Here is a 12,227-nt window from a genome sequence, read left to right on the forward strand (position 1 = left end):
ATATTCTTATGATCTTATGGGTTTTAAACGGAATAATGGGACTATTATCTCTATTACACTAGAGTGTACAGATTAAATTGAACGCCCAGATTTATAACGGCCATCATGTGTAGTTTGTTTACTCCAAAGTTGTATTTGATTTAATTAGATAATTCTAGGGAAGTTTAAGTCAGTGTGATTATTAGTACATTTTGATGAAACTTTAAAAAGAAAAGAGCTATTATAGTTTATAATTCTGCGGAGCGCATACACTGAACTAATTTTAGTTCCCAGTTATACGTATTGTTCACAATGGCTATTTGCATTCTGTTTGTTAAAAATCAAGCAATCGAAAATTAATGTAATCCACTGATTCCGTGATAAAACACAATAGAGTGCTAATTATTCTAGTGTATGCACAATTGCGTGCTTTTACCTGAATAACAATTACTCCAAAAAAACTGTTTGTATTCTACTTTGCGCCGATGCGAAATAGTATTTGTTCTGAAACGAAGACTAAATGAAGTACGTGTCAGCAGTTTAATTTATAAAAAAAAAAGTAAACAACGCAAATGAAGAAAATAGTTCACTTTCACAATATAATGGCACATTTGATGATAAAAGTCAATGGTTTATTTGATACACGTCTCACAGTATTTAAAACTCTTCATTTTAGTGAAATATAAAACCGATCACCAGAACACATCGGCACTCTAAACTCGCACTTCATAATGTCATGTATAACACTGGCGCACCTCTTTCGTTCTCTCCACACACACTCTATGTCTCTACAATTTACAAAATATGTTGGCGAAGAATAAATTACAGGAATGAGAATGTTTTGTTTTATCTTTCAATTTCCGTTGGAATAAAAAATTCGAGCAACAGACACATGGACTGCAGGCAGCGACATCTATACAGCTTGTAGGGAAGTTACCTCCTCTTGTAGTTTTTATGTACACGACACTATCTTTTTGCTGGCTATCGTCCTCACAAAAAATCTTCTCTAGCGGCATTTTATGTGTTTAATGTTGTTTAAGCAAATGAATAGGCACATCGTACGAATGTTCGTTCCCGAAAGAGGGCACACCCCCACTGTGGACTAACCCGCTGTCCGTTTCCACATCTGCAGAGAACTGAGATAACCTGCCAGTAGCATATGGACACGAAAGATAGAGGGACTCTCGGCATTGTGTACTTCTGGAGTCTCGCGGTCTCTTTTCCCATCCGCTGAGAGCCACTGTTTCTGCCTTTGGAATGTCGATGCTTCTTCTTTCTCCTGGAAGACAAGAAAAATAAATTAAATTACACTCGCAATATGCCCTTCAAGCCAGGAGTTTCAAAAAATAACAGAGGACCTGACAGGTTAGTGTCCATCAAGATAATTGGCCACACTCTTATCAGGTGTAAATTAGTTGAATTACACACACACTGAACGAAAATGGTAATAACAACAATTGATATAAACATCCTTTCAAGTAGATTAAAGTAGAGTAACGCAGAACTGCCACCATCACTGCCCAAAGATTATGTTAGATAAAAGTAAACTGTCCAGGATCTTCCGACCATATTTTTTGTCTGACAGAAACTTTCTGTAGTCGCAGTCGAGGACGTGAAGAGTTGGTAACAAAAATTGAGAGGAACCTGTCGGTCAACAAAAGCCTGTTAGGACTGACCGACAATGGTGGTGTCGCTTTGGGGTTGATCATTCCAGTGAACATCTTGACTGTGGAGGTGATGTGGCATTCCGCGAAGAGAGGTGGAAATCTCTTAATTGCAAGAGAATGCGCCATCTACGTTGTTCTCTGTTGGGGGAGGGATGCTATTGTTGTTATATAGGGTTTTGTCTGTAAATTGCGTGTGTTCTGTGGTCGATATGCTGTTGGCTAGACGAAAAAGCAGAGTTTCCGGAAGAAAAAAACACGTTACACTCGCCCGAGACAGATTAACTCAGCCATGTTGTGAAAAAGACCCATAAAAATTCCTCGGGTCATTGACGGGATTCAAACTCAGGTCTTTTACACCCGGTGTGGGGCGGATAGTGATCATATCAATTGTATTACCCACAAGGGCGATAAACTGACAAAGCGATTATAGTATACAAGCAACTTAGAGACACTATATCTCGTGGCCTAAGTTGTCTCGATGGAAACCCTGCAGCAGATGGCCTGGAAAAGAAAATCTTTTTGGACGTTTGAGTACAGTGAGTCCTCTATATCTGAAATTCACTTTTTAACACCATTATTCTCTTATTTGTTGTTAGTTGTCTTATCTATCGCCATGCCTTCACCTCTCTCAAGCGTTTTGTAACTTCCAGTCGCCCAGCAACGTCAGTCTGCATGGAACACTCCTGGGTTTCTGCCAGTTTTGTCTCTTTGTTAGTCTGCATTTATAAACAACTGCTTTATTTTGTTTGTGAAGTCAAATGAGAAAACAAAGAAGCAAAGGGTAGTCCTCACTTTGGAAAAGAAACTGAAAATTATTGCTTGCTTTTGAGGTTGGCAAACGAGTAGTCCTTATAGGACGCGAACATGAAATATCGCTGCAAATAGTAAAAAAAAATTAAATTGTAACTGATAAACAAAAATATAAATATATTTCAAAATTAGCAGTGACTGACAATTAAACGTTTAAGAACAAGAGAAAATACGTTGCTGAAAATGGAGAAGGTATTATTCATTTGGATTTCTGCTCAGCAAGCGGTAATGTGAACTCCATTTTGATAAAGCAGCATGCTAAGAATACTTTCGACAATGTCAAGGTGGACAAACAAAAATCACAAACGAAATTTCCGGCAAATAAAGGCTAGTTGGATAAATTTACATCAAGGTCTGGTGTGGTAAGATCGTATTTGGAACATCGTGTTCAAGTCTGGAAGCCTCATTTAAAGAAAGGCCATTAAATTTCTTAAAAGGTCCAAAGAACGACGATTCAACCAGCAAGAATAGCAAAGGGTCTCCTACAAAAATGTGGGTTACAGAGCGGAGAAAATTTAAGTTCAACTTCTTTCTACAGTATGAAATCAATCTCACAGCCAATGGATCACAATGTAATTGCTAATTTCAAACGATATTATCGTATTTGCTAAACGGTTTACAACTACTGGTGGACTAACGAACCCACTTTAAAAGATTCTGGAAACGCTTCGATGCCAAGAATGCAATAGGAAACATTTCATTCTCCTGTGATGAAGCCAGTTCCTGTTGTACGAATGTTGCATGAGGGATGTTATACTTGAACCTGTTGCTGAAGAGAAGTGCTTCTTCTTGGATTCCAAAAGGAAACACTGGAAAAATACGTAAGAACGGATTGTTGAGCTGGATAACCAGTTAAGCTTGGAATTAGTTGCCTGTGATATTGAAAAAAAAATATTGGTAGCGTATGTTGAAAACAAAACACCAAAGATCTGGTTTCAAATGAATAAATTCAAGGCCTCAGAGTAGTTACCTGATGAAGAAATAGAAAAAAAAGAATAAATTAATTACCTCAACACTGAAGGATTTCTTCAAGCATTGGCAGAAAAGGAAGGAGCTTCAAGATATGCAAAGATATCCTCCACTTGCCTTGGAGGATAACCCAGAAGCAGATAGATCTTCCTTTTAGCAATGATGAATGGATTTTTACCAACTTTGTTTCCAGAAGGAAGTCCTGAATGAGAGTGAGTCTAGAATCATTTAGAGATCTTTTTTCAAAAAAAAAAAAAAAAAAAAAAAAAAGTCTGATGCCTCTAACAATCTACAGCCATCAACTTCTGGAGTTTTAAGTTCCTAGTGTGTAGATTGAGGGTGAGTCACTTCTAAGAGTAAACTAATATGCACGTTGTATGTTTAAATCATTAAACTATTTTTATTGTTGTTTATTAATCCGATTAGTTTATTAATTATAGGGCGCTTGCACACGAAATACTATATATGCAAATATTGCTTCACATACTTCGTCTCTTCATCCAAAAGATATGTTATCCAACTGTTGTTGGTTAACATATCTTTTGGATGTAGCAGCAGCCTTTGACATCTCTATCCCAGCACTGACGATAACCGGTAACTCGTTCACCATCTCAAGAGCGGTCCCCTATGCTAACCAAGACATGCAAATTATCATTAAAAAGAAACATTTTAACTTTGGCACAATTATTAACAGATAGACTGGATGTGCCCAAAGTGAAAAGTTGGATCACTCACCTACGGATGATACGACAGAGAATAAATGGGGAAGAACCAAACCCAAGTGCAAAGTGACACAGTTGGACACTCTGAGGAGGTTTTTCACAGCAAGTACTATTAAGTTTTTAATAATTTGAACATAGACCCAGATTGAAAGGATTTGTAAATAAGCCTGTAAATATTGAAATAATGTTACCATACCTTCTAGCCATATTTTGTTCATGGGTGTCTCGACAGAGAAATAAAAATAAACCACAAAATAAAAGGAAAGTTACATGTCAAATACATCAACCGTGATCCAATGAGCAGTGCCTTTTATTTGTAGTGAAATACTGAAGTAACTTCTGGTATGGTTCTATATAATGAGAATGATGTATCATTACGAAGGAGTTTAATGGTTTCATATTCATTTAATTCTACATTGCATGATCAGAAAAATGTTAGAATTGACTTACCAGAAGGTTCTTGTAGATCGGGTCTCTGTCTGCGACGCCTGGTAAGAACCGTGCAGGCCGCCACGAGAATAACCACCAACACCACAGATGAGCAAACAGCACTTGTTATGACTGCCACCTTCCTTTGCAGTTCCATACTGGTGGATTCGGAGACAGCTGGTCGAACAGATGTTTCTGTACATAGAAAAAAAAATGTTAGAAATACTGAAAATGTGGTTATTTCAATTTTATTAAAGTTAAGATAACAAAAAAGGTCAGATTTATTTTAATTTTTATTTTGAACATTGTTTCTTGGACTTTTTTGGAACTGCAGACCCCTAACGAAGTGTTATTAATTCTGTAGATCCCCTTGATATAATTAAAAACAGGGGGTGGTGTTATAAACCTATTTTATTTAAAATTACAAAATCAAAGTTGTAATATAGCTAAAGTAGTGCAATACCAGGGAAACTCGTTACAAAGGGCAAGTGTGTTCTGATGTGACATTTTACATACTGTACTTTTACTTTGATATTAAGAAAGGAACAGTTTCAAATAATTATCTATATTTACCCTTTTTCAAAATAAAATTAGCGCATTATGAGTTTCCTACCATACAAGATTTAATAAATGTAAACGATGATATCTCCTTAATATTTAATTTCGCACTAATAAGAATTTAATCACTGATTAAATTAATCGAAAGTTAAAGTTTAGTTAAAGTTATGCATTCTGTGCATAGCTTTAACTAAATTGAGTTTTCCATTTAAGCTGATTAAAATATTCGGGAATAATTTTTAACTAAATTATCTCAAACCCATTTATTTTTTTCAAAAATAGCAGAAATAACTGCGTGAATATGTTACAGCTGTTTTCAATTATTAAATTAAATTTGGTATAAGCAAATAATGCATAGGGAAAACTAATTTTCTAACAAAAATCATAAAAGCCATTTGTACACAGAAATGGTTTTGCATGGTTTCTGTTTCAGGCATTTCGAACTTTATTCAAGCTTTCTTTTCATTTGGCTACCAACTCAATATAAATATAAAACAATATAAAATACAAAGCACGTTAGCTGCCAACGGACATTGGAATGATATTATTTTCTATCATTTTAAATTCCTTGAAGTCAGCAATTACATCAAAAAATAAAACAGCTGTCACAGAACGGATCAAGACTGATAAGTACAAAAGAGAAACACTCCACCTACCACTTTCGAGTCTTCTTGTGGAAAAATCGTACTCAGTTTCACTGAAACCAGCACCATTTCCCGCTCCGACAACTAATTTGTACCACTGACCTGGCCTCAGCCCAGTCAATGTGACCTTAGACCCTTCGGGAGGTTGGCCGTCAGTTACTATGGTCCACGCATGCTCTGAGTGCGCTCTGTACCTTATCACATATTGCGTAATTGGACATCCCCCATCTTCCCAGGCAGACAAATTAATGGAAGCAGTTGTAAGATTGCTTTGCAAGAAGGACTCCTTAGAAGGAGCAACAGGAACTGAAAATTGATAAAAAAACGTACAGAATTAAATTATAGTTTCGGTTAACTTTTAGCAGCATTTAATTTTCTGAAATATATCCTAAATTTATGAAAACACTGCGATTAGAATTCATAGTTACCAGATCCGTTGGTTCGGACAGAAGCTACTTCACTCGGCTTCCCCTTCCCTAAAGTCGTATAAGGGACTATATAAAAGTGGTAATCTGTGCCACATTGAAGATGATCGAATACATAACTTCCTTTGTTGTGTGCTATCGTTGCTTCTTTCCAATCGTTATTTTCTTGTTTTAAATAGGCAAGGTACCCTTGAAGAAAGATAAAGAAGTTCATTTTGCAATTTCAAAAAGTTTTAGAAGTACAAAATTGCATTTTCACGTGAGAGAAATAGAATGAATTATAACAAATTGACCAACCCAGCGTATTGCCCAGTAAGATTTAAAGTACTGAACTGTACGTGATTTTTTTTTTTAAAGAATACTGAACTTAAACTATAGTATTAACCCATTTATTAGCTCACATTCTCGGATATCTTTCTACAAAATAAAATTTTAAAAACAATTTTACTACCAAATTAAAGGTATGAGTAATTACCGTTAAGCAATAAAAGAAAACAAACAGTTATTTAAAAATATGAAGCAATACTTTAAGTACAATGCTTTTGTAAGAGAAACGCTCACTTACCATCCACTGGACCAACTGTATCCCATGTAATTTGAATGGACGAGGGCGTTGTTTTAAGAACCTTCATTGTTGATGTACCCGGTGGATCTTAAAATAAAAAGAGAAGTTTTTAAAATGTATAAGATAAGCCGAGTTGAGCAATAGAATTAAAATGCAGTACAAACGCATAATCTTCATTAGACGTAATTTACCAATAGGTTAACGTATACTATATTTTAAGGAAATTTAAATAAAACTGACACTACATTTAATCTGCAGAAAAGAAAGGGGGGTAAGCTGGAACTCTTTCACTTCCGGGGTAATGAAAACAACCCGTGGCTATTTTCAATTGCCGCTGCTAATGTGCCAGAGAATAACAGCAAACAGGAAAAAAGTAGGAATCGCAGTGAATTATTCATCATGGCTGGTGAACGTCTTGAATTCTTCGTCGACCCGGATGTAGTGGGAATGGACAGCCAGAGCTTAGAGACAGCCAAAAGGGATGTTTCATCCCATCATTTAAAGCACTTAACAATGCACCATATTATTCTAAGCACAAATATTCCTGTCTTCGTGGTTATTGTATTCACTTCGGTACTTATATTTCATCTAATCTCCAAATTGATCCATCGCCACTTACTTGCAATATATCAGGGCAGTGCAGTTGACTTTAGAAGAACCGCAATTGTACGCATAGTGTTAAGGGAAGGAAGCAAACATGAAGAACACAGAATTATAAACATACAACACCTTGTATGTGTTGAATATATTACTTGTATTAATTGAATATATGTAGAACATATATTCAATTAATTTATGGCCTCAATGATTTAAAATTATCTTAATTTTATTCATTATATTAGTATAACTAATTATATACGTTAGAAGCATTCTATTAATCACAGGCTGTAATAAAATATCAAATTTTCCTGAGGGATTTAGACACCTGAAAACAATGGTGGCTGACTACTGTCTCTGCGCATGCTCAATAAAGAAGTAATGGCGTCTGTTATGCGATAATTTATTATACTGTTTGCATTCTTAGGGTCTGTGATGAATAACACAATTAGAGTTTATTTGCTTCGCTAATAACAAAAATTAGAAAAATGCTCTATAATGTACATTCAAGTTTCTTACTCCGTATGTGAGATTTGTTAATATGTACCAATTGCTTATATACATTCCCACCGTCCAAATTAAACTGTGTAGGTTTAATTTGGAATTATTGAAAACAAAAATGTAATGACAATCGCAAAAGTAACCAAAAAAAAAAAAAAAATGTTGTACAGCCTAGGATAGCTAGCGTAATTAAGTATTACCGTACAGTATGTATAATCAATAATAAATTGTGGAAGCCATGATTAAAAATACAGGAGCATCTAGATATAAATGGCATTCTGATTTAATTAGCTAATATTCTGAGTCACTCTTCAGTTGTGTTCAGGAAATGCGTTTATTTGGACTTTAGCAAAACATCTGACTCAGTTCCTCATGCGAGATTACTGTATAAGCTGGAATATGTTGGTATCAGGGAAGGTGGATCGCGAGATGGTCGCAGAGGGTTGTGATTAATATATACCGTTCACATTGGAATAATTTTAAAAGTATGGTCCCTCAAAGATCGATGCTGGAATCCGTTGTTTCTGATTTTCTTAAATGGCATTGACGAAGGGATACCAGTGAGTGATTTCAAAATTTCCAGAAATTATCACAAAGTCAAGAGGGTGGTTAATAACCAGTGCTAAGCAGTACTCCTTCAGAGAAGAGGCTTAAATTTTCATGCTTGTAAATGTTTCCACATCTAGGGGCCATGAATTCAAATTACATTACTGGCAGGAAGTACAGACTGGATTGTTGGAAGTTTCCTGTAGCCAATGAGTTGCAAATCTCTGGAATAAATTACCTAACTGAAGGGTCAGCTAAATCAGTGTCAGCGTGACGAGTGAAACACGTAAGGATTGTTGTTTTTCCAGTGAGAAACGCCTAGGACTTCCTTGACGTTTTACAAATACTAATACATTTTGCCGTTCCTGAGAACTCATGGTGTCCATTCTGATTTTGAAGAGGAGTAGTGCATATGACCAAGGAACTGGCAAAATTTCCGGAAAGTGATGCTGTGTTTTAACAAAGGTAATAATCGTTTTGTAAGCAGCGTATTGATTGGTAGCTATCTATTAGTAATTCTCTCGTGTTCATGTGATTCCGCCCCAAAGAAAATAAAAACAATAATAATAATAATAAAATGCCCAAAATTTTTGACAATTTTTCTTTTAACAACATTTTGTTTTGCGTGATATAAAAGTTTTTCACCTAATATCAAAAACAAGCAAAATATAATTTGGTTCTCTGTACCTTGCTTTAGAGTTTCTACAACAACTTCGTCCGATTGTGGACCTGGACCTTTGTCATTGAAAGCCTGCACTATAACACTGTACTTGGTAGAGCTCTTCAAATTCGTCAGTAAGCACTCCTCTTGAAAATCGCTGGCAACTTTAATGGTTTTAAATAAATAAGGTTCTTCCGTCCCAACAGCTTTATAGCCTACGTAATAACCAGTGATAGAATTTCCTTCCGAATCATCTTTCGGAGCCTGAAAATTTGATTTAAATAAAATAAATCAATTATTTATACAATTATAGTAATTTTAATGCATAATATTTTAACGTATATATTGTTTATATAACGAGCGGTAAATAAATATTCGGTCGTTTTATTAAAGAAAACTATTATGAATATTTTTATGACAGAAATGTAAATGGAGAAATGTGGTACTCATTAAGCATCCTTTTAAAAAACGATTGTCAGAATTTTGTCTAAGCACGTTCTTACCTTCCAAGTTACTCTTAAAGATGTCGAAGATCTGGGCACTACCCGCACGTGGTGAGGTGGTTTCCTTGGAACTAAAACAAAAAGAAGACAAAAAATTGTATCCGAATGCAACTATGGTGTATAACAGCTACAGATGCTTAATATAATTTGAAGGAAAAATAGTTTTATTTTTATTTGAGCTTTTAACAAATGATACTCTCATTGGGAACCTGCTGTACAGCCTGAAGCGTATTGGGTTTAGGGACTGAAAAAGGGAGCAGAAAGTTGTTAAATTTTCATTCTTCAGAATGGTCCAGAATTATATGTGGAGTCCCTGTAGTGCTGGGGTTTCTGATCTTGAATGACGAAGGAACAAGGTGTATCAAACCAGTATCCCTGTTCCTTCAAGGGGTTGCGAAATTCGCAAATGATATAAAGGCCAGGGTAATGAGAAGGCCAGGTTAACGAGGCAAATCAGGCTGAGCTTTTTCAGTATGACTTGGATAGGCTTCATGAATAACCGAGGAAATGACAGTTAGATCTTAATGCTGCCAAATGTAAGGGTCAACATATGGGAAATAACACCCGAGAATAAACTGGACATTGGATAGAGGAGAGCTGATGGATGTAATTGAGGAAAGAGACTCAGGTAAAGTCAATGTGAGACTGTATTTGGATTATTGTGTTTTATAATGTGGAGGCCCCATCTAAAGAAAGACATCTGAGCTTTTTGAAAGGGTTCAAATATGTGCGTTTCATTTGATAAGCGTGGCTAAATGACGCTAATATGTGGGTTAGAACTTAGATGCGTGAGGTACTGGGGAATTTGAATTTGGTATGGCGGGGCGGGGGGTATTAAACGAACTGAAATCGTAAGCAAAACTAGAGAAAATAAATAAAAACTACTGGAGGGAAAAATTACTATACTGGACTTCGGGAACCTCAAACTAGATCTCCGTTGTCGAGTTTTGCATTCTTCTAAAATTGAAGGGGAAATTAGATCGGCATCTTTTGTGGAAAGATGAGTATGGTAACAGTGTTTAAAGGTTGCGAACATTTTTTTTTTCTTTTATCTGACAGATCCTGCAAAGACTTGGCTTTGCTGTCCTTGGTCTATATCAATATGAAGTATATGACGTTGTATATATACCCAAATATTCCTTCCAAAAATCACAAATTCTAAATAAAAGTTCTAAACAGAAAAATAAGCTTTTTTTTTTACTTAAAATTCAAATATTTGTGAATTGTAATAATTTCTCGAAATCAATATTAAATAAGATGCTTTATTTTATTCAAGTGTAGATTATAATAAGGATAAAAAGTTAATTTTGCAATTTACATCGTGATGAGAAATAATATTCCTGTGTAAAAAAAAAAAAAAAGAAAAGAAAAACTAAGTTATCCGTAAAAGAATACATAGGTTGAACCCCACGCGTCTAAAGACATTTATATGAATGGTCCATTAGAGATGCGAAACGTGCGCGCTCAAACGTTTAATGTATGGCCTAAATGTTGTACACTTGTAATGCATTAAATTTCAGTATAGAATACCATCACGATATCACAATAAAATTGTATTATACACGCTATGAATTAAATTTACAGCAGCATTTATTAATAATGTCAATACATTGCACGAATCTTTACAAGACTTACTAGTTAGGATATTATACTTTCTTTTGGAAAAGACAGTATTCTAAAGTACTAAGCACATTTTTAATTTCAGTAATGCCATCCTCGCATGCTTTGGGTACACACGAGGATGGCATCTGCTAGCTCTCGTAGGCCGCACAAGTATGATCTACGACAGCAATCGAACGGCTCGCAAGTCCATCTCCGTTTGATATCTTTGCATGGTGCCTATATTAATGTATTGGTAGGTGGCGCCATCTCTTATCAACTGTGTAAGCTATCTAAATATTTTTATCTGATGTACGAAATAATTTATACAAAATAGAGTTGCACCTTCTTCATAATAAATTATACTGCTATCGCGTTATTATGGGGCAGTATTAAATTTAATCATACTCCTATAAAGTATAATATCAATTTTCTTTCAACATCAAAGGAACTGTTGTAAACAAAAGGCCTCGCGATTCACGCCTGAGGGTAAATATGACCCAATTGGCAAAAATCAAAATAGCGGTCCACGTTCATTACTCAAAACCAAATGTTTGGTATTTCGCTTTATGTAGCAAATTTCTTGATATTCTTACAATGAACGAGAGATGAGTGTACTGCATATTAACATAAACAACATATTAAAATAAAACAAATGAGCGGCTATTTAAATTCTATTTAATCGAACTACACCGTGAATTTGTCTTTAACGTAATAAAAAATAAATAATATATGCATGAAATCTTAATTTCTATAACTGAAAAGAATGTTTCAACCAATCTATTCGGGTAGATACAGCCCATAAATTTAGGAGAATGAAACAGTTAAATGTGAATAATAGTTAATTTTGACAATCTGTGCATTGTAATATCTAACTCGGCAGAGCCAATCAGCATTTTCCAAAAAAAATCCTTTAACACATTTTGTTCCTTAGCATATTATTACTAACTCTACCTCATTAAAAGGCAAGTTTCGCATTACAAGTTTTTCTTGAAAAAAAATGGTGTTGGAAGACATTATACTTATTAAATATTAAAATAAAAATTCATATT

The 12,227-nt window shown here is 35.0% G+C and overlaps 1 protein-coding gene across 1 annotated transcript in view; it reads right to left on the minus strand.

The window, feature by feature from the left end:
* Window positions 1-632: 632 nt before the first annotated feature.
* LOC150077204 (cell adhesion molecule Dscam1-like) overlaps window positions 633-12,227 on the minus strand; it is a 386,288-nt gene continuing 374,693 nt past the window's right edge. The window contains exons 16-22 of the mRNA XM_090385678.1: window positions 9,577-9,647; window positions 9,100-9,337; window positions 6,769-6,855; window positions 6,207-6,392; window positions 5,791-6,084; window positions 4,598-4,771; window positions 633-1,258 (exon numbers count right to left, since the gene is read on the minus strand). Of these exons, the coding sequence (XP_090241804.1) occupies window positions 1,005-1,258; window positions 4,598-4,771; window positions 5,791-6,084; window positions 6,207-6,392; window positions 6,769-6,855; window positions 9,100-9,337; window positions 9,577-9,647 (1,304 nt within the window). The 3' untranslated portion in view covers window positions 633-1,004. The remainder of the gene's footprint in view (window positions 1,259-4,597; window positions 4,772-5,790; window positions 6,085-6,206; window positions 6,393-6,768; window positions 6,856-9,099; window positions 9,338-9,576; window positions 9,648-12,227) is intronic.

The sequence above is a fragment of the Mastigoproctus giganteus genome, chromosome 12, assembly GCF_048544385.1.
Source record: "Mastigoproctus giganteus isolate SK-2022 chromosome 12, ASM4854438v1, whole genome shotgun sequence".
NCBI classification, from domain to species: Eukaryota; Metazoa; Arthropoda; class Arachnida; order Uropygi; family Thelyphonidae; genus Mastigoproctus; species Mastigoproctus giganteus.